Source organism: Quercus robur, chromosome 6 (genome assembly GCF_932294415.1).
Source record: "Quercus robur chromosome 6, dhQueRobu3.1, whole genome shotgun sequence".
Taxonomy (NCBI): Eukaryota; Viridiplantae; Streptophyta; class Magnoliopsida; order Fagales; family Fagaceae; genus Quercus; species Quercus robur.
This window is the reverse complement of record NC_065539.1, coordinates 17,645,770-17,667,461: the sequence shown is the minus strand read 5'-3', so window position 1 is coordinate 17,667,461 and position 21,692 is coordinate 17,645,770. Positions and strand designations below refer to the sequence as shown.

The 21,692-nt window shown below is 35.0% G+C and overlaps 1 protein-coding gene, 1 long non-coding RNA gene and 1 pseudogene across 2 annotated transcripts; 2 read left to right on the top strand and 1 right to left on the bottom strand.

Annotated features, from left to right (window-relative positions):
- Positions 1-374: 374 nt before the first annotated feature.
- Positions 375-2,395, bottom strand: LOC126733047 (uncharacterized). Its single transcript, XR_007659608.1, has 2 exons — positions 1,498-2,395; positions 375-888 (listed from the first exon to the last, which is right to left on the bottom strand). It is a non-coding gene; the product is annotated as an uncharacterized LOC126733047 (long non-coding RNA).
- Positions 2,396-4,153: 1,758 nt separating this feature from the next.
- Positions 4,154-5,973, top strand: LOC126733045 (UDP-glycosyltransferase 91A1-like). The gene has a single exon (XM_050436163.1). It carries the CDS (start codon positions 4,250-4,252, stop codon positions 5,681-5,683), a length of 1,434 nt encoding a protein of 477 aa, XP_050292120.1. The 5' UTR covers positions 4,154-4,249; the 3' UTR covers positions 5,684-5,973.
- A 7,519-nt stretch (positions 5,974-13,492) lies between these two features.
- On the top strand, positions 13,493-21,512 carry LOC126689926 (UDP-glycosyltransferase 91A1-like; annotated as a pseudogene).
- The last annotated feature ends 180 nt before the right edge of the window (positions 21,513-21,692 follow it).

Sequence of the window (21,692 nt, the reverse complement as noted above, 5' to 3'; positions counted from 1 at the left end):
TTTTAAGCTGAATTAGCACCTTATTCCATTGAATCTATCACAATAGGATAATTTGCAGGAGCTTATTCATTTACAACACAAACTAGCTTTATTCCCTAGAACCCCTATTCAATACAATCCATTTTGAATATGGCTAAGCATATAACCAGGCACAACAAATTACCCTGTTAAAAGCATTTTACAGGCAACACATACCACTAACAAACTTTTTCCTATTTATTTGGATAAAGGAGAAATTTTATTATTAAAAAAAAAAAAATACAATGACATCCAAATTCCAAACACCAAAACAAAATCAACCCCTGAAACACAAATCATTTTGCAAATACTAACCTACTAAGTACTAACTTCCACAAATACCACCAACCTTCTAATAAGCCAAAAACATTACAATTCCAAATTAAAACAAATATTCCAAACCATAGAAATACATCACAATATCACATTAGAACCAATGTTCAAAGCTCACAGCAAACCACAACCGAATATAACAATTACAATCTTCGATTCAAAACTTTGACATCAATCTTTGCTATTAGATTATAGCTGATTCTACACGCACATCAGTTAGTAGCCATTTCTTCAAAACTATTAATGTAAATAAATTCAAAAGAAAGTCAACAGATAAATAATTATTTGAAAAAAAAAAAAAAAAAAAAAAAACTAAGGAATCAAATCTTGAAGGAAAGAGTACCCCAGCTAGCTGTTTCGCTCTCGAAGAGTCGTCATTGTATGTGCTTCGTCAAAGAGTTTTGAAATGCATTTTTCGGAGCTTGCGGTGTTTCTCGTCGGAGAGCCTTTGACTCATGGTGTTGCTTCTTTGACATCATCTCGTAGAACATCTGAGGCTGAGAAAACTAATCTAGAGTTTCGAGAGAGGACCCCTTTCTGTACAGACAAATTTGGTCACTAATGAGTGTGAACTTTTGGATTTCAAATTTATTTGTGTTGGTTGTTTAAAGTTTAAGCCTCAAATTTATTTCAAGTTTTGAATCTTGCCGGTTTAAATTTATTGTGTTTTTCAATATCTAAGAGTTAATTTCAAGTCAAATTTATTTCAAATTTATCATCTCTCTTTTTTTCTTTTTTTCTTTTTTTCTTTTAAATTGATCACTTATTTATGGTGGATTTCTTGTTGGTTCAGTCTATGCATTAGACAGAAGTCATAGAACACTAAGCTAACAATTGGGGCAAAGCAAAAACGCGGTATCTAACTATCTAAGAGTTAATTCATTTTCTACTTTTGTTTTCACATTTTGGGTTTTTATCAAATAGCTAGAGGGCACCATATATATAAATGAGAGAGAAAGAGAGAGAGAGAGAGAGAGAGAAAACACATATATCTAAGAGTTTCTTGTACTAATTTTTCATTATGGACTTTTATCAAATAGCTAGAGGGCACTAACATATAAACTAGATGGAGAAAAAACTTAACACAAATAACTAGATAGAGAGAAAATACAAGAAGAAAAAGATTTTAAAGCCATTGTAGCATACCTTGATGAGTCATGCTTAGTTGCAATGGTAGTGTTTGGACAACCACCTCAACCAGTCTGACAAAGCAAGTAATGAGATGATTTGTGATGAGAATGATTTGCATTTGTGAAATTTTTAGTTCAAAACGATCAAAATTATAAGATGCCGCTAAGAAGAATTCATATTGTGAGAAGGTAGAGAGGAGTTACTGGTTCTCTAAAAAAAAATGGATTTAGAAGTGGGAAGAAGGATGGAGCGGTAAAAATAAAATGAATTTGGGTGTTCAAACTTCAAACAATATAATTTGGGTTTAAAAATGGTTTGGTTTTTTTTGCTTTGCCAGTTAGGAAGCTGAGTTAGCATTGTTTTAACAAATGACCTTTTATATTAGTTGGGACTACTTGGGAGGACCAGCTCAACTGTCCTCCCGGAGGTGCTAATAATTTCTCTCAAATTACATAGCGCATGAAAATGGATTTTCTTTCTTACATGGTACTCATGTTTTAGAAACTCGAGTGATACATTGCACAAGTGCTATTTTTATCAAATTTGTGTTCTTGAAACTCAAGTTATGTGACAAATACAAGTTTTTCAAACTCGAGTTTCAAAAGCGTAATATGTGTTATTTCCACGTGTCATATGAAATTTACATATTGCAAGAGATATTATATTTAAAAAAATGCACAAAATATTTTATAATCTTTTTACAAAACCATAATTTATGGGGAATTTTACAAAATATTAATGTTAATAGATTTGGTAAAGTGAGAGCCTGAGAGAGGGGGGTTGAGAACTTGAAATCTTAGCACACAAAAAGAAAAAAAGATGTCTTAAAGACATGATTTTTTGAGCGGACATCTAAGGAAAAAAAGCAAGCTCAGCAAAACCAACTTGGTACCATGCATGATGCATCATAACACTATCGTCTTTTTAGGTGGATAATTAGATAGCAACTTTAAACTTTAAAGGGGACCCCAAGCCAACCCACCATATGCATTCTGCAATATACGTCAAATAAGCTGGAAGGCACGTTTTGCATGGACTGTAACAAAGCAGCTCATTTAATGGCTAGACATGCTAAGGAAATTGAAGATTGTATTATTTGGGTGGACACTCCCCCTTTTATTGTATCTGCAGTTCACTCTGGTGTAATTTCTCTGGGTCCTACCCAAGTTTAATGATATTGCAGACTTCCAATCAAAAAAAAAAAAAAAAAAAAGGTCTATCATTGTATTTGTAGGAGGAGACGAATCATAATGTGATTAAACTGAACCTTTCCCTCCATTGGTCCATTACTATGATTGTAGATAACAGTATATATCAGGCTTTCGAAATCTTTCCATGTTATATACTATTTCTTTTCCTATTTTGGCTACTGCTTGCAACAGCAATGGCATCTTCTTCTTTTTTTTTACCGTCCCCATCTCTGAACGTGGAGATGGTCGCAAGCCCTTCCTTTTTTTTTCTTTTTCTTTTTTTTTTTTAAATGGCCCTTCCTTTTTGTTTGCCCAACAATAAAGAATTTCCGTTAATAATAATAATAATAATAGTAGGAAGCAATTTTATAAGAGCATGCATATCAATTATCTTCAGCATACAATATTAATGGGAAATTATTGAATACTTCGGAAGTATCATAAATGCGTACCCCTTCTCACATGAATTATAAGTCACATTATAAATTTAATTAGTGGGACCTGCAGTTATATGAAAAGGAGAAATACGTATTTATGGTATTCCGGAAGTACCTAAAAATTACCCCAATATTAATACTAATATAATAAAAATTAGATTTAGAGGTCGTGATTTCGTTAAGTGATTTTCTTTTCTTTACAACAAGTGACTATTTCTTATTTAATTAAAATTTTATAACATAGTTAGCCTTTTTTTTATAAAAATCTAAATTTATTTTAAGAGAAGAGAGTAATTTTCTATTTTATAATCAAATAATATTAAGATTTTTCACTTGAAAAGGAAACAATGTTAAGGACAAATAATATAAAAGCATGCATTCCTATCAAAGGGAAAAAAAGAAAAGAAAAGAAATTATTGTCCCATTTCAATTTTGTTTTCCTTAAAAAGACACATTCTATATGTAATAATTTATTATTTTGCATAAAAAGTGTATAATAATGTAATGAAATCTTGTAACCAATGAAATTAAAATCTCTAGAATCTAATATTATTTCAAGTCTAAAACTCAAAGTTGCAGATCCATAAATATTCATAATATAGTTTTATAATTGTTACAATTGAATACTTTATAAGTTTATATTAATAGCAATGAAAGAAAAAAAATTCACATATATGAATCTATTGTCCAATGTGGCAATATCAAGATTGGGGCCAAATAATATATTTGTGTGCCAACACACGCGTGCTTGAGCATTTGTGTGTGTGTGTGTGTGTGGACGTGTATATATATATAATTTTGCCTGGGGATATGGTTCGATTCTTCTGTTCCTATACACGTGGTATTGAATGGTGCTAGAATTATTTGTGAAAGAGTACCTGACCAGTATGACAGCAACGTTGGCTTCTGCTTGGAAAGTAAACCACATTAAAGGATCTCAACCCCACCACCTTCAATAACATCAAGTAACTTACAGAAAAATAGTCTTGTCTACCCTGTAACGTCACGTTTTCGGTTTATAAAAAATAAAAATACAGTACGTAAAAGAAGCACCCCCAATCATAAACTGTAACCAAGGGAGCAATTATAAAAGTAGCTCGATCTTCACTCAGATTTCTTGTCAAATATTGATATCCAACCATGGATTCCATTTCAGTGCCTTGCGTTTCCATGCCCAACGACAAGAAGCTTCACATAGCCCTTTTCCCATGGCTAGCCTTTGGCCACATGATCCCCTACCTAGAGCTCGCCAAGCTCATTGCTCAAAAGGGTCATCGCATTTCCTTCATATCCACCACGCGAAACATTGATCGCCTCCCAAAACTCCCTCCCAATTTGGCTCCCCTCATAGATTTGGTTAAGCTTCCATTACCTCACGTGGACAACCTCCCAGACAATGCTGAAGCCACCAATGATGTCCCGTTAAACAGGGTCCCGTACCTCAAGAAGGCCTACGATGCTCTCCAAGACTCCATGACTCAGTTCTTACAAGACTCAAAGCCAGATTGGGTTCTTTACGACTTTGTTCCTTACTGGTTGCCAGGTATTGCCCGCAAACTAGGCATCCCAAACGCTTTCTTCAGCATATTCACTGCCGCCACGCTAAGCTACATTGGGCCAAAAGCCTATTTTAGTGAGCGCAAGAACCCTGAGGACTATGCTTTGCCACCCAAGTGGGTCCCATTCCCAACCACGGTGGCACTTCGGTTCTTTGAGGTTATGAAAATATTTAATGGCGGTATAACCTGCGAGGAGTCAAACGTGACAGATTTTTATCGTTTCGTGGAAGTGATGGACGGCTGTGACATAATGGTTGTGAGAAGTTGCATGGAGCTCGAGCCAGAGTGGCTACAACTGCAGGAGGATCTTCATCGGAAGCCGGTTATTCCGGTTGGTCAACTTCCCACTACAGTGCATGACAGCAGGGACAACGAAACCGAAACTTGGCTGTGGACGAAAGATTGGTTGGACAAGCAAGCCAAAAGTTCGGTAGTGTACGTAGCATTTGGGAGCGAGGCAAAGCCTACTCAAGAGGAACTCACCGAGATAGCTCTTGGATTGGAACAGTCCAAGGTACCCTTTTTTTGGGTACTAAGAACTCGATGTGGAACAGTTGATACTGGGTTGATTGAGTTGCCAGAGGGGTTCGAGGAGCGAACCAAAGGACAAGGGGTGGTTTGTACGAGTTGGGCACCTCAGCTCAAGATTTTAGCTCATGACTCTGTGGGTGGCTTCTTGACTCACTCCGGTTGGAGCTCCGTGGTGGAGGCACTTCAATTTGAGAGACCTCTCATAATCTTAACCTTTTATGCAGACCAAGGAATTAATGCTAAGCTTTTGGAAGAAAAACATATTGGGTATTTGATACCAAGGAACGAGCAGGATGGTTCCTTTACTAGGGACTCGGTGGCAAAGTCTCTAAGGCTGGTGATAGTAGAGGAAGAGGGGAAGATGTATAGGGACAAGGCTAAGGAGATGAAGGGACTGTTTGGAGACAAGAAGAGTCAGGATAAGTACTTGGATAGTTTCCTTGACTACCTAAAATCCCATCGTCGTCTCCAAAATGGGATCTAAATAGTGAAAACCTTTGCAGTTGAATAATTTCTAACTAGTAGCCACCAGTGGGCGAAGATCTCAAAAACTTCAATAATTATCTTCCTTTCTTTACGTTAAATAACTGGTGGTTACTGTACGTTTGTTTCAATGTTTATTTGTCTCATCACTCGTATGCGTTTCAATTACGAGTGGGTTTGTTTTCCATTTCAAGTGTGTTTGCATAAAAAATGAGGTTGCAGGAGATGGTGAGGACCTTGTAGCGGATTCTTTTTGTGTTACTCATAAAAAGACTAGTGGATCTCCTGAAATTTGTGTTGTAGTTGCAAATTGCATGTAGATTGTTTTCCTCATTTTCTTTTAGATGATTTGATAAGTTTAATGATATATAGATCCAATGGATGTTGAACTTACAACCATACATTCCACCATTTGTTAGGGTAAAATTCACAACATTAACAATTTGTAAAAATATTGTGAAATAGATTGTAACTCTAACATTTTCTTTCTTAGAGTAAGTGATGCAACAATTTTAGACATGCCTTGCATCCTTGTGAGCTAGCAGCCTATTAAGCCAGTAGTTGGAATATGATTTACTTCCTTGTAGTACTTTAGTGTCATACGTTTGTAAATAATAAGGTTGTTTGTAGTTAGTTACTAGGGTAGAAGTGGAAATTTTGCAACCAATCACAAAGCGGCACACGCTATTTAGTGGGCCTCATTGACATTATTTAAAGACCAATCGAAATATTCCAAGTGTTTCTAAATAAGAATTGCAAAGAATACTTAAGGGTCAATCACACATTGACACGTGTTGATATTTTAATTTTAAATTGACATAAGCAGTCAAATTAAATATTGTTATGTGTTATTTTAAATTAGAACACTCTGGCTAATCATATAATGCCATGTGTCCCTTGGAAAACAAGACATAAAGTCCCTTCATTCAAATCATGACATGTGTTACTAATGTGAGGCAATCACATCCTTTCCAATATCTTCAAGACTTTTATAAATAGAGACCTTTCTCAATCTTAAAGGAGAGAGATTCACACACATTCAAAAGTCTTGAAGCTCTACCGGAATCAAACTCTAAAACCTCCAAGAACTTCAACCTTCAAATCTTAACAACATTCGAAGAAAAATCATTCAAGTCATCTTTCTATATCTCAAAGTGTATTGGAATCAAGTCCAAAAGTGTTTAGAAACTACAAAAGATTGCACTTTAGTGAAGATTTACGAATTCAAGGCTCCAAAGTCTCAAAGAACTTCCACTACAATCTTTGAAGACGAAGAACACACAAAGAACACATGAAGAACGTGAAGAACAAAGGATTCCTAACAAACACATAGTTAGAGATTCATCATAATTCTACTTCAAAGATCTTTTGATCCCTTTCTCAATCAAATTGAAAAGCATCTGGTGTACGAATCAAGTTTATACTTGAATCAAAGATTTTTCAAGGAGATCGAATCAGAGGAGTATTCTTTTGTAACAAGATTCAATTTTCAAGAATTGTACTTATACACTACAAAAAACTGGACCTATAGTGGCGTTTTTTAAACGCCACTACAGGTCCAAAAAATGCCACTATAGGCCCATTTAAACGCCACTATTGTACCACTATTATAACCCAAATGGGTCTATAGTGGCATTTGCAAACGTCAATATAGGTATACCCTAAAACGCCACTATAGGGTGAAATTATTATTTTTTTAAAACTCTATAGCAGCGTTTCAGAAATGCCACTATAGGTTATAGACTTATAGTGGTGTTTCTCAAACGCCACTATAGCCAAATTGGAAAAAAAAAATTAATTTACTTATAGTGGCATTTACTATAGGCCCTTGGAAACACTATTATAGACCCTTGTTTAAAAACACCACTATAGGGTTATAGTGGCATTTTCGACAAACACCACTATAGGCCCAGTTTTTTGTAGTGATACATCAATACAAATTTACACTTGTGAAACATTGTTAATTGTTTGATTTCCAAACTTTAGATTTTGTGTTTACAACTAGCTTTATCAACTTGGGGCAGGCAGTTAGGGACAAGTTGTTAGTTTTGTCATGGAATTGTAACATACTTTGTTAGCTATTAGTTTAGGCTTGTGCGAGCTGGCAACAGGCCATGTATTAACAGTGAATCTATGAGTGCTTAAGCCCAGCTTGTATAAATAGGAAGCCACTCAGTTTCGATGTAGATACAGATAGAAAATGCTAGAGCTACAAACTATTTTATAATTTTTTTTACAAACTATTAATGTGGTGATTGGTAAAAAAAAATAGTAGCGGACTCAAATGAGAACTAATAAACCTAGCACTTTTTCCAAGAGAGTGCTCTTGAAGAGTTGTTCTCTATTCTTAGACTTATAAGTAACTAGGCATTTGGTTTGATTTCAATTTCTACTTGCCAATTGTTTTAAGTGCATCAATAAGGAGGTGTCATTTGAATTAGGACCCATTAGTTTGTTTTCTGAATGTTGGTTTTTACTTTTTAAGAAATGTATAGTGTTTACTATTAAATTTTTGATAAATTCTATAGAAAGTTAACTTTTTTTTCTCCTCTTTGATTATACACCTCTTAGACATGCTAATTAAATAGCAGTATTAACAAAGAAATAAAAGATATTACACACATGTTGTTACACATGCATGAAAAGGCAAATGAATGTCATCGTAAGTTTTCTAAATTAATTAGAATTTGTTTATTAGTAAGTTGTTATATTAAAAACCATAGGTTGGATTCACATAGTTTGACGAAATTTTTTTTAAGTTTAAAAACTATATAAGGTTTTTATGTTATCTATATTATTCTATACTACTAATAACAGGCTACTACATTTAGAAGTATTTTTACATGAATAGTAAATGCTTTGTAGACTTTAAAGTGATTTAAAAAAAGCATATTTTAATGGTGGATTCTGAATAGTTACATTATTCATTCAAGATGTAGGGATTAATAATGCACGAATTTGCAGATAATTTAGTTTTGCTTTATAAATCATGCAAAGGTAGGTAGATCCGTAGATATGAATCCGTTCACAACAAGTTTGTTATATTTGTATCTTATCATTATCATTACGATTTGGAAAAAATGTCCATACATTTATTTTTGCTAATTTACTCCATAAATTTTACACAATTACCAAATCAATACTTTTGCCAAATAAAATTTGACTTTTTAAGTTTTTATTTATAAATTATAGTTAGAGATATATTAGCCATAAGAAGTGATGTCGCAAAGCTACAAGAAAACAAACACGTTACTTTCTAAATGGAAAAGTAAACTAAACACGTTTGCTTCTAAATGAAAATCTCAAATCCACGAGGGGTCCCTTGAATCCACAAGGTAATAGGGTTTTGGAATCCACCAAAGAGAAATAGACAAAGATTGTGTATTTATAAATCTAAAAAACTGAATTGCCTTGACGGCTACAGTGTGTTTAAATAGTAAAACAAACCCTAGGGTGATGATGAAAATGCCCAGAAACCCTAACCCTAAATGAATAAAGTAGTCTTGATAGGACTCTAGTTTACACATGACACAAAGTTTTCCTTTCATGAATCTTGTGGTGCAAGTACTAGGTTTAGGGTGTTCATTTGTTTCATTTCGGTTTCACTTACCTATTTTTGGTTCTAAGTTGTGCATAGTCTAATAATTTTTTTTTTCTCTTTTTTTGTTATGTAGGATCATAATGTATGTAACTGTTTTGAGTGCCATGATGTTGAATTCATGCCAAGGAGCAAACATGTTAATAACGGACTATTGGGCTCCAATTGAAAGTTGAAGAACGAAGTTGCAATGCATTATAAGACAATTTCTAAGTGGGATTGTGATAGCCTTTTTGTTTGGGTCAAAGTGTTAATGATGGAAGTCGTATTTAGTTGCAATAACTATTAATGTAGGAGAGATAAAAAAAAGGGGGGGGGGGGGCTTATGATGTAATATTCCTACCTATTTAGATTAGATGTAATGTAATATAAAAAATGTTCACAACTATGTAATGTTCAACTTATATGAAATTAATGGCATTCTACTAATGTATAAGTGTGGGCACAAAGGAGAGTACGCCTCGATCGAGTGGACCGTGGCGGAGAAAAAATGGAGTCGTCACCTAGATTGGGCCTAGAAACCATATTGGGCCTTTTGGGCCAATTACTTACATGCATGGGTCTGCATACTAGACTATGGGTCCGAAGTTTAGGTACGGCTTGGGAAGGTGTTAGACACCCAAGACCGCTTGGCTTGTGGGCTAGCCTCCATTATGTGTTGCTAGGCCATATTGAATTAAAGAATTTATTAAGTTAATCCTTAACCTAAACATACATCATGCGCTTAGGGGCACTTAGGGATATAACACACACAAAATATTAAATATCACATCATAATATAAAATGAAACAAATAAAACACAATCAAACATATTATATTAAAAAAGGAAAAGATAACAATTAAATCATACACATGAGAAAAGATTATGAAGTAAACCAAATATAGCAAAAAGACTCAAACAAACATAGTAAATAATTAACCTAAAACAGAGTAAAAAAGAATCAAATTACATGTGAAAAATAATTAAAACAAATAAAAATAAGATTTTTCCCTAATCTGGGTTCGGGGTGTGTACGCATACTCAAAGATGTGTATGCATCCTTTAGCACAAATTCAAAAAATTACATTTTTACATATTTAATCATTCAAAGATACAAAAATAGAAATCAAATAAGTATGTTAGAACCCTAAACACTAAACTAACATAAAGAAAACAAAACAAAGCATCAACATAAATAAATAACCACAGGCAAACCAAATAAATATACTAAACATATATAAAATAAATAAACATGTTAAAATTTACATATAACTAAAATAATATAACAAGAACAACTAAAACATATTATAAACAACCTAAAATCATATTAAAACATGGATAAAAATATCATAACATCAAACAAATATGGTAAGAACACTTAAGATAACATCAAACAAAGAATCATGTGAATCCTATGTTGCAAAGTAAGAAATCGTGGGAAAGAGACTCACCTTGCTTTATAATCACAAATTTGAGATTGTTTAACTGACCCCTCAGTGCCTACAACACAAAGATTAGATTGAGGGAATAAGAAGAATTAAAAAACACAACAATAGTTAGTAATCACAACTCAAGAACAAAAGGTTTTGAAAAAGTTTTAGAAAACAACTTGGAAAACAAACTTTCTACCTTAGAACTAACTAAAGAGATGTTTTAATTTTGTAAAAAACGTGCTAAGGTTCTGCCCTAGGGTTTTAGAAAAGATTGAGGCCAAAAATCACTCTCTAGCTAGGTTTTTTATTGGAAATATAAGATGAGTATTTATAAGTTAAAATTAGGGTTTTGGGGGTTTTTTAATAATCTTTGGATGTTCTCAAGAGTTTATGGGCCGGCCCACATCAAAACATGATATTTTGGGCCCTTAAAATGAAGTTTTAAAACCCAAAAAACTGGAATACCCAGTTGGCCCAATTTCAAGTGGTCGTAACTTACTCAATATAAGTCCAAATTAGACAAATTTTGTGTTCAGATTGAAACTCAAAATGTCTACTTTTCAACGAAACAAAAACCCACTCAAAATTTCTTTGTGGATAAAACTTTATGGTCTAAATGGTGAGCAAATGTCATTTTTCAGTATCGATTTCAAAACGATTTGAGCACTTTTGAGTTGCGATTACTTCCAAACCATTGTAAACTCTTTAATTATCCTTGGGTGACATATGTCAAGCTCATCATTGAGGCCAGCCGGGGACCAAAATTTATTAATGGGGTACAAAATGAGGTGTCTACAATAAGTTCTTGTCAAAGTTTCTAGCTTGAAGTGCTAATGTGAAAATTTAAATAAAATTTCTCCTATTAGGAAATGGTGGAAATTTTTACAGAAAGATAAAGAAAATTATTGAGAAAGTAGTGAAAATTTCTTCTATCAAGAATGTGGCTTGCGTAAGTCTTTATGGTTTGCATTAAGTCACTTAGATTTACATATAGTAAACTGTTCTCATAAACTACCTTGAATTGAAATACAATCAGTTTTTACCAAAAGTAAATTGTTTCACAAAAAATAACATATAATGAATCAATAATTACATTTTTCTAGCAATATAAAATAAAAAACAGGTATAATGCACTATCACTATCCTTAAAAGGATGGGTATCACTAAACAAAATATTAAACCAAAAGGTTGATTTTCTTCTAGCTACCATTAAACCTTGGTCTTTCTCTTTTCCTTCTTGCTTCCACTAGTGCTGAAATATTACCTCTTGACAAGCGTGCTCAATAATCTTGCACTCTAAAGTGCTGTGTCCTTTGCTCTTCTTCAACCAACTGAAAAGAGACGAAAACAAACAAGGAAAGTAATTGAAGGCATTGAAAAATGAAGGTTTTAGCCCACAAAAGTTAGTAGAAATGCATCAAAATAAACTTGAATTATCATCTAGAAGGAAAGGAGAAATGAAATTAGTAGAGATTGTAATACAGTATTTCATAATGTCCAATCTAAATTAGATTGGAAAAAGCCTTAGTTTAATAGTAATGTTGCATTACAACAACATAAGCTCATCTGCTCTTGTAATAGTTAGAATTTTTTTTTTTTTTTTTTTTTTTTTTTTAATGGCAGCCTGATTTCTGATATTTAAAATAATATAGGTGACAATGACAACTGAAATTTCCTTATGTCATTGTTCTTAAAAGAATCAAACATTAACAAGCATCAAATTTTAAGAAGTTTACATATTTTATTAGAAGGCAATAAATCAAGATTCAATAGATCAATTTGCACAGTATATTTAACAGTTTGTGAATGATGCAATTATACATCCTGTAGCTTAGTTCTCTTTATACTCAACATTCAAAACAACAGCCGTATTGTTTAAATACATTAGTGGTACCCATTGGTGATTGTATAAGGTTAAAAAGAAATCAACTCAAGTTACTCGTCTAATTAAACCCCAATCGTTCTACACGGTTTAGTCATCCAACACTAAGAACTATACCAACAAGGTCAATCGAATGACCAACTAATAGGCATCCTGGCCATTCAACAACCCAAGTAGAAGGATGACACCGGGCATAGTCTTGCAAATATACAACACGCCTTCCACTCCAAGCTTGGGTCGTTATGTCACCAAGGAGTCGTCACGTACCAAGGGATTGTTAGATACCCTTCTTAACATCACGCGACTTAATTTAACCTAACAGTCATCACATACCCAGGGGTTGTCAAGTATCCTTCTTGACACCACTCAACACAATCTACCTTGATAGGAGTCATGTACCCAAGGATCATTAGGTACCGTTCCTGACATTGTGAAACCATCCACCCTAATAGTTGTCATGTACTCGGGTTGTCAGGTACCCTTCCTAACATCACGCGACACAATGCACCCTAACAATCATCACATACCTAAGGGTTGCCAGGTAGCCTTCCTGACACCACACTACACAATCTACCATTCCTAAGAGCACCCACAGTAGATGTGGGATATGTGCCAAATGCTAAATATTTGGCACATATCCCACACCAAACACAAAAATGAGCTCCTATCAGACTTGGCATATGTGCCAAAATTATACCACTTGTGTCCGTACTATTGCAAATTTGCAATGGTACGGACAGATGTGGTATAACCAAATAATGTTTTATATTTGCTTTTCTCTCTCCTCTCACTTCCAGTCTGGACTCTTGATTTCTTCTCTCTCTCTTCTCCCATCAAACCCAAGCTTCCCTCAACAGCTCAACAGAGAAAGAACAAATGACACTCTGATCGGATCCAAGGAGAAGCAAATCATCTTCATGGGCGAGGCCACTCCGATCGGATCATCGCCATCGTCATCACCGTCGGAGGCGCGAGCGGCATGGGCGAGGCCACTCCGATTGGATCATCGCCATTGTCATCGCCGTCGGAGGTGCAAGTGGCATGGGTTAGGCCACTCCGATCATCCACATCGCCACTTCGATCGGATCATCACCATCGTCATCGCCGTCGCCGTCGGAGGCGCAAGCGGCATGGGCGAGGCCACTCCGATCATCGCCATCGTCATCGCCGCTCCGATCTCGCCGATCTCTCTCTCTCTTTTTTGGTGGTTGGTTGTTTTGATTATTGCTGGTTGGCTGATTTTGGTTGATGGTGGTAGGTTGATCAGGTTGTGGGTGTGAGATTTGGGTTGATATTGGTGTTTGAGTTTAGGTTGATCGGGTTGGCTGATTTTGGTGTTTGTTTGAGTTTTTTTTTTTTTTTTTTTGGTAGCACTGGCTGATATTGGTGATCGGTGGTTGATCTGTGGGGGTGACCGGTGGTTGTGGGCTGTGGCGGTTGATCTGCGGTGTGGGTTGTTGTTACTGTTGCTGTTTTTTTTTTTTTTTTTGGAAGGGGATAATATATTATTTTAATGTGTAGTAAATATTATTTTAATTTATAGAATTGGATTATAAAACATCTGATAAATGAGATGTTGCAAAATAATGTGGTAAAATAATAAAGTAGGCATTTGATGTGGTAAAATGGCATAATATTTACACCAGCTGCTACAGATGCTCTAACATCAAGTTATTTCTTATCTCCAATAATTCAAAGACCATTCCACCAATTCCACGTATGAATCACATTTTTTCCCATTCCCAGACAATCAAACAGCAGATCTTAATAACTCAAATGTAAAATCAATCAACAACGACAAAATATAAATATATATATATATATATATATATATTTATATTTATATTTATATATCAGCGTTGGTTTGTTTTATTTTGGTCAGATGGCGGTATGGCGGTAATTTTGCGTGGGGATGAGATTCTGATCAAGTTTCTGTACAGGGTGGTGACGGTGCTACAAATTATTCTACGAATTTTTTGTCATAATTCTAATATGGCAAATTGTGAATGAGCATTAACTTTAGTGGTGTAAAAAATTTAGTAATTTGGCACATAAAAAGCTACTTTATCTATTTTACTACTTCACTTTACAAAACACACAATATTAGTAGTTTTATTTTAGCATTCAACACAATAAAATAATATAACTTCTAATTAATTTTTTTTTTTTTTTACTATCTTAGCTAAGTGTAGCTCAACAACCATATTTTTTGGTTTTACCATCGCCGTTGCAGCATGCTTTTTAGTATTGATAGAGCTAAAAATAAGAAATAAGAATATGACTTTTTAGTGCATGCTAATCCTCTTAACCCTCACTTACACTTTTTTTTTTTTTTTTTTTTTTTTTTTACCAATCATATGCCACGGTACAGTTGTAGCAAGAAATTTTTTTAAATTGTGTCCAGACTTTTCAATGATTGTGAGACAGCTCCTGATCAGTATTAAAGAATCTCAACCCCACCACCTTCAATCAACGTTCAAATAATCATAAAGTGTAAACAAGGGAGCAATTATAAAAGTAGCGCGATCTTCATTCAGATTTCTTCACATAGCCCTTTTCCCATGGCTAGCCTTTGGCCACATGATCCCCTATCTAGAGCTTGCCAAGCTCATCACTCGAAAGGGTCACCGCATTTCCTTCATATCCACCCCACGAAACATAAAACATTGATCGCCTCCCAAAACTCCCTCCCAATTTGGCTCCCCTCATAGACTTGGTTAAGCTTCCATTACCTCACGAGGACCTCCCAGACAATGCTGAGGCCACCACTGATGTCCCAAGTAGCGGAGCTAAGAATTTTTGTTTGGAGGGCCAAATTGCAGAACTAATATATTTATTAAAACAACCCTCCCACACACACATATATACAAACGCTTTTTTATTATACACACACATATATATACACACACATTTTTATTTTGATAAGTTATATATATACACACACCGAACAAAACAAAAAAAGAGCTTATTTTCAATCAAAATTATGTTTGATAGTAATCTTTCATAAAATAAAATTCATTTTTACCATTTTCATGATACAATTTTTAAAAAGGTTCATTTTCGATACAAATTATCATATTTTTTACTAAAGTAAGTAAAAAATCTTTCAATTGAACTAATAAAATTTTCAAAAACAAGAATGATCCAAAACTTGGTGGAACAAGTTAGGCTCCAAACTTATTTGAAGTTATTTTGCTTTAACCCATTATGTGGTAACTAAAGAGACATTTCATGTGTGGTTTTAGTGACAAGATTTTTTTCATGAGTCAATGACTTGTTAATTGCCACATAACGAGTTAAAAAAAAAATAGATTTAAACATGTTTGGTGTCAAATTTTATCAAATATTTAATAGATATAAGAATACATTTTACAATAAAAAATAGAATTGTGAAAAATAAAGTTATGTCTCTATAACTATCAGACCAAAATTTTTTTTTTTTTTAAGAGTATCATTGGACTAATTTAAATACTTGGGGGAGAGGGCAACTCTTATTTTTGTAGATTAAATTTTGAAAAAATTAAAATAATTATATATTTTTAAAAAAAATTTTAAAATTTGGGGGGGGGGGCATGGCGCCCCCACCTAGCTCCACTCCTAGATGTCCCATTAAACAAGTTTTCGTATCTAAAGAAGGCCTACGATGCTCTCCAAGATTCCATGACTCAATTCTTACAAGACTCATAGCCAGATTGACTTCTTTACAACTTTGTTCCTTACTGGTTACGAGGTGTAGCCCGCAAACTAGGCATCCTAAACGCTTTCTTCAGTATATTCATCGCGGCTGCTCTGAGATACATTGGGCCAAAAGTCCATTTTGGTGACCGTAAGAACCCCGAGTATTATGCGGTGCTGCCTAAGTGGGTCCCATTCCCAACCATGGTGGCATATTGGTTCTTTGAGGTTATGTAAATCTTCAATGGCGGCATAACTTGCAAGGAGTCAAACGTGACAGATTTTTATCATTTCATGGAAGTGATGCAGTGACGGCGCCACGTACAGGTCAGGGTGTTCCCATTTCATGGAAGTGATGCAGTGACGGCGCCACGTACAGGTCAGGGTGTTCCCAGGAACACCCTGACCTGAAAAAAATTAAAAAAAAAAAATTTATATTTAATCTATGCTAGGAACACCCTCATCCCAAAATTAGGAACACCCTCAATCAAAAAATTAGGAATACCCACAAATTAAATAATTTTAAAAAAAAAATTATCTGTCCTACTTTCAAGCCAAAAAAAAAAAAAAAATTGTTAACAGAGCCAAGCCCACTGCCCACAGCAAACCCGGAAAGCCCAACATAATACGGAGGTAGCAAACCCATGGATTCTCACCAAAAAAATAAAAAAATAAAAAAATAACAGAGCAAATCAGAAATCAAACCACTATCACGTCGTTGGCAGAGATCAAGACAGTCTATACTCTATACAAAGCAAAAGCAAATCAAACCCCATTACCCAACACTGCAATACAGAGGCGTTTATCAAAACAAAAAAAAGAAACCAAATACAGAGCAAAAGAGAAACAAAATACAGAGCAAAAAAGAAACCCCAAACCCAGAGCAAACCAAACCCACAATGGCGCCGCCACTGCTCGCAGGCATAGCTCGCTCCGTGACCTCCGCCGCTCCTCGTCTAGTCGTCGTCCCTCGATCGCCCGTCGTCGTCGCTCGTTGCCCGCTGTCGTCGCTCGTCACTGGCCTGTCGTCGCTTCCCGTCGTCGCAGATCAGAATGGTCTCACCGTCTCAGCTGCTCCAATGCTCGGCTAGGGCCCAGTCGGCCTCAAGGTATTTCTCTCCCTTTTTCTCTCTGACTCTCTCTCTCTCTCTCTCTCTCTCTCTCTCACTAAAATGAAAACCATGAAATGAAAAAGTCTGATGCCTCTCTCTCTCTTTATTCTAGTCTTTAAGTCAGTAACTCTCTCTCTCTCTCTCTCTCTCTTTTGAATTGTAATACTCTGATTGGCTGGGCTGCCGAATCTTTACTCTTTCCCTTTTTTTTTTTTTTTTTTTGGAACCAATCTTTACTTTTAACTTTATTTTGCTTTTTGTCTGTTTTTTTGGCTTTATCTTATAGCTTTATTCGTTGCTTTTGTCTGTTGGGCAGTGACTCAGTGTGGGTTGCTGACTAGTAATATGTATTGTGATTGTGAAATTTTCTGATTGGCAGGTTGTGATTGGAGGATGATTTGTGCTTCTCTGTTGAGTGGGGTAGGGATAAATGGGCTGATGGGCAGTGGGCACATGGGGCCGGGTAGTAAATAATAATTAAAGCAGTGTAATGTGTTGCACATTACACTGCTTTTATTATGCTGCACATGAGATGTATAATGTTTAGCTCTTTTAGTGTAATGTGCTAAACAATATAACAAATTAAAGTAATATAATTAATAACAAATAAATTAAAGTAATATAGTTTATTGTTACGCTAAACAACAATAATTAAAACAGTATAATTAATCAATACATTATAAAAGACAAATAAATTAAATTATGTTAGGCTAAATAATAATTAATAATTTTATAATTAATGAAACAATAATGTAACAAATTATAGTTTATAAAAGACAAACAAATTAATAAAACAACTAAATAACAATAATTAATAATTTTATTAATATTTCAAATAAACTTATAGTTTTTTGTTTATTCTTTTGCTAGAATTATGGACAAATATTTGATAAGAAAACCACGTACCCAAGATTCAGCTCCTGCACAAGATTCATCTTCATCTTCTAAGCGAATTCGTGTTGACTTTAACTTAGAGAATCTTCCTTCAGATCCTGGGCTACAAGAAAAAATATCATCTTATCATCCTAATCATCATGATGAAATAAGAAGATATTATTTAACAAAAGGCCCTTGTCAACCTGTTTTACACAGTGATGATTACCCTATATCTTATTTTTCTAGAAAACCCCGTTGATTTTTATCCAAATGGTATAAAGATAGATACTGGTTGGAATATAGTATAGACAAAGATGCAATATTCTGTTTTTATTGCTACCTATTTGGGCAAGATGTTGGTAAGCAAGGGGGACGTGACACTTTTGTAACGAAGGGATTCAAACTTTGGAATCAGAAAGATAAGTTAAATTCTCATGTTGGAGGAGTTAATAATGCTCATTACCAAGCTGTCCAGAAAAGTAATGATTTGTTGAAGGAAAAGCAACACATTCAAAATGTTTTTGTTAAGCAATCAAATCAAGATAAAATTAACTATCGGATTCAATTAAATGCAATAGTTGATTGCATAAGATTCCTTTTATGCCGGGGATTAGCTTTTCGTGGTCACGATGAATCTCAAGGTTCAAGTGATAAAGGAAATTTCCTTGACCTTGTACAATTTTTGGGGGATCACAATGAATCTATCAATGAAGTGTTGCAAAAAGCTCCGAAAAATTGCAAGCTTACCCACCCTGACATTCAAAAAGATATTGTGAATGCAATTGCACGTGAAACATCCAAAGCCATCATCAAGGATCTTGACAATGGGTTCTTTTCAATATTAGTTAATGAGTCACGTGATATCTCAGTGAAAGAACAAATGGCGTTCGTTCTTCGTTATGTGAACAAAGAAGGAATTATTATAGAGCGATTCCTTGGTATTGTACATGTAGCAAGTACTACCGCTTTGTCACTCAAGCATGCTATTGAATGTTTACTTTGTGAACATAATTTGAGTTTATCGAACCTACGTGGGCAAGGTTATGACGGGGCTAGTAATATGCAAGGTGATATCAATGGTCTCAAAACTTTAATTTTGAAAGAGAACAAGTCAGCATTTTATGTCCATTGTTTTGCTCATCAACTTCAATTGACACTTGTTGCTGTTGCTAAAAATCACATTAACATTGCTGAATTTTTTTATGTGGTTAGTAATTTAGTAACTGTTGTTGGAGGCTCTTGTAAGAGACGAGATGCTCTTCGAGATACACAATTTGCCAAAATTAAAGAAGATTTAGAGAATGGTGTACGTAGAAGTGGGCAAGGTTTGAATCAAGAGACAAATCTTAAACGTCTTGGTGATACACATTAGGGATCATAATATGGGACCATTCTCAGTTTGATTTTGATGTTCTCTGTTGTTGTTGATGTACTAGAGATTATTGAAGAAGATGGCCTCTCCGACCAAAAAGTTGAAGCTCGATCTATTATGAGGTCAATTCTTTCTTTTGAATTTGTCTTTGCTCTACACTTGATGAAAAATATTTTAGAGATCACAAATGAGTTGTCAATAGCATTACAAAAAAAAAAAAAAAAAATCAAGATATAGTAAATGCTATGGATCTTGTTAAAGTGTCTAAGCAGCGGTTGCAAGTGATGAGAGATGATGGATGGGCATCTTTATTGGCTGAAGTATCTTTATTTTGTACCTCACATGATATTCCTATCTTGGACATGGAAGCGATATTTGTAGTTAGTGGGAGGCCGCGACGCAACACCCAACAAAATACAAATTTTCATCATTATCATGTTGAGCTATTCTACACAGTCATAGATATGCAACTTCAAGAGCTTAACAACCGTTTTTCTGAGATGAATACCGATTTGCTACTTTGTATGGCTTGCTTGAATCCAAGTAATTCATTTGTGGCTTTCGATAAGGAAAAGTTGATACGTCTAGCTAAGTTCTATCCCTCTGATTTTCTTGGGACAGATATTTTGGCACTTGACTCTCAACTGTAGAATTATATTTTTGATATGCGCAACAATGACTTCTTTTTAGAGCTTCAAGGAGTTAGTGAACTTGCTGAAAAGTTAGTGAGCACAAGAAAACACGAGACTTATCCATTAGTCTATTTGCTAGTGAAGCTAGCTTTGACCCTTCCAGTTGCTACTGCAACAGTAGAAAGAAGTTTTTCAACAATGAAATATGTAAAGAATGAACTGCGCAATCGAATGGGAGATCAATGGATGAATGATTGCTTAGTTGTGTATATTGAAAAAGATGTAACTTGTAGCATTGATAATGAGACTATTATGCAACGATTTTAAAATATGAAAACTCGTAGAAGGCAATTGTAAATTCTATGTATTTGTGTATTTTTTGATTGTTGTTGTTGTCAATATATAAAATTTTCTTTCTATTAAATTGTGTAATTTATGCTTATTGAGGAACACCCTGAAAAAATTTCCTGGAGTCACCACTGAAGTGATAGATGGCTGTGACATAGTGGTTGTGAGAAGCTGCATGGAGCTCGAGCCAGAGTGGCTATGTCTTCTTGAGGATCTTTATAGAAAACCAATTCTCGCAGTTGGTCAACTTCCTACTACAGTGTATGACAACAGCGGGAACAAAACGGACATGTGACTGTGGATGAAAGAGTGGTTGGACAAGCTAGCCAAAGGTTCAGTAGTGTACGTAGCATTTGGGAGCAAGGCAAAGCCTACTCAAGAGGAACTCACCGAGATAGTTCTCAGGTTGGAACAGTCCAAGGTACCCTTTTTTTGGGTACTAAGAACTCGATGTGGGACAGTTGATACTGGGTTGATTGAGTTGCCAAAGGGGTTCGAGGAGTGAACCAAAGGACAAGGGGTGGCTTGTACGAGTTGGGTACTTCAGTTCAAGATTTTAGCTCATGACTCTGTGGGTGGCTTCTTGACTCACTCCGGGTGGAGCTCCGTGGTGGAGGCACTTCAGTTTGAGAGACCTCTCGTAATCTTGACCTTTCATGCAGACCCAGGAATTAATGCTAAGCTTTTGGAAGAGAAACATATTGGGTATTTGATACCGGGGAACGAGCAGGATGGTTCATTTACTTGGGACTTGGTGGCTAAGTTTATAAGGCTAGTGATAGTAGAGGAAGAGGGCAAGTTGTACGGGGACAAGGCTAAGGAGATGAAGGGACTGTTTGGTGACAAAAAGAGTCAAGATCAATACCTGGATAGTTTCCTTAACTACCTAAAAACTCATTGTCGACTCCAAAATGGGATTTGAAAGGTGAAAACCTTTGTAGAATTGAATAAATTCTAGCTAGTAGCCACCAGTGGGTGAAGATTATGATTATCTCAAAAACTTCAATAATTATCTTCCTTTCTTTATGTTAAATAACTGGGGGTAACTGCACTTATGTTTCAATGTTTATTTGTCTCATTACTCGTATGTGTTTCAATTACG

Excerpts from the sequence above, each read along its gene's own strand:
- LOC126733045 (XM_050436163.1), top strand. The coding sequence starts at position 4,250 with ATGGATTCCATTTCAGTGCCTTGCGTTTCCATGCCCAACGACAAGAAG.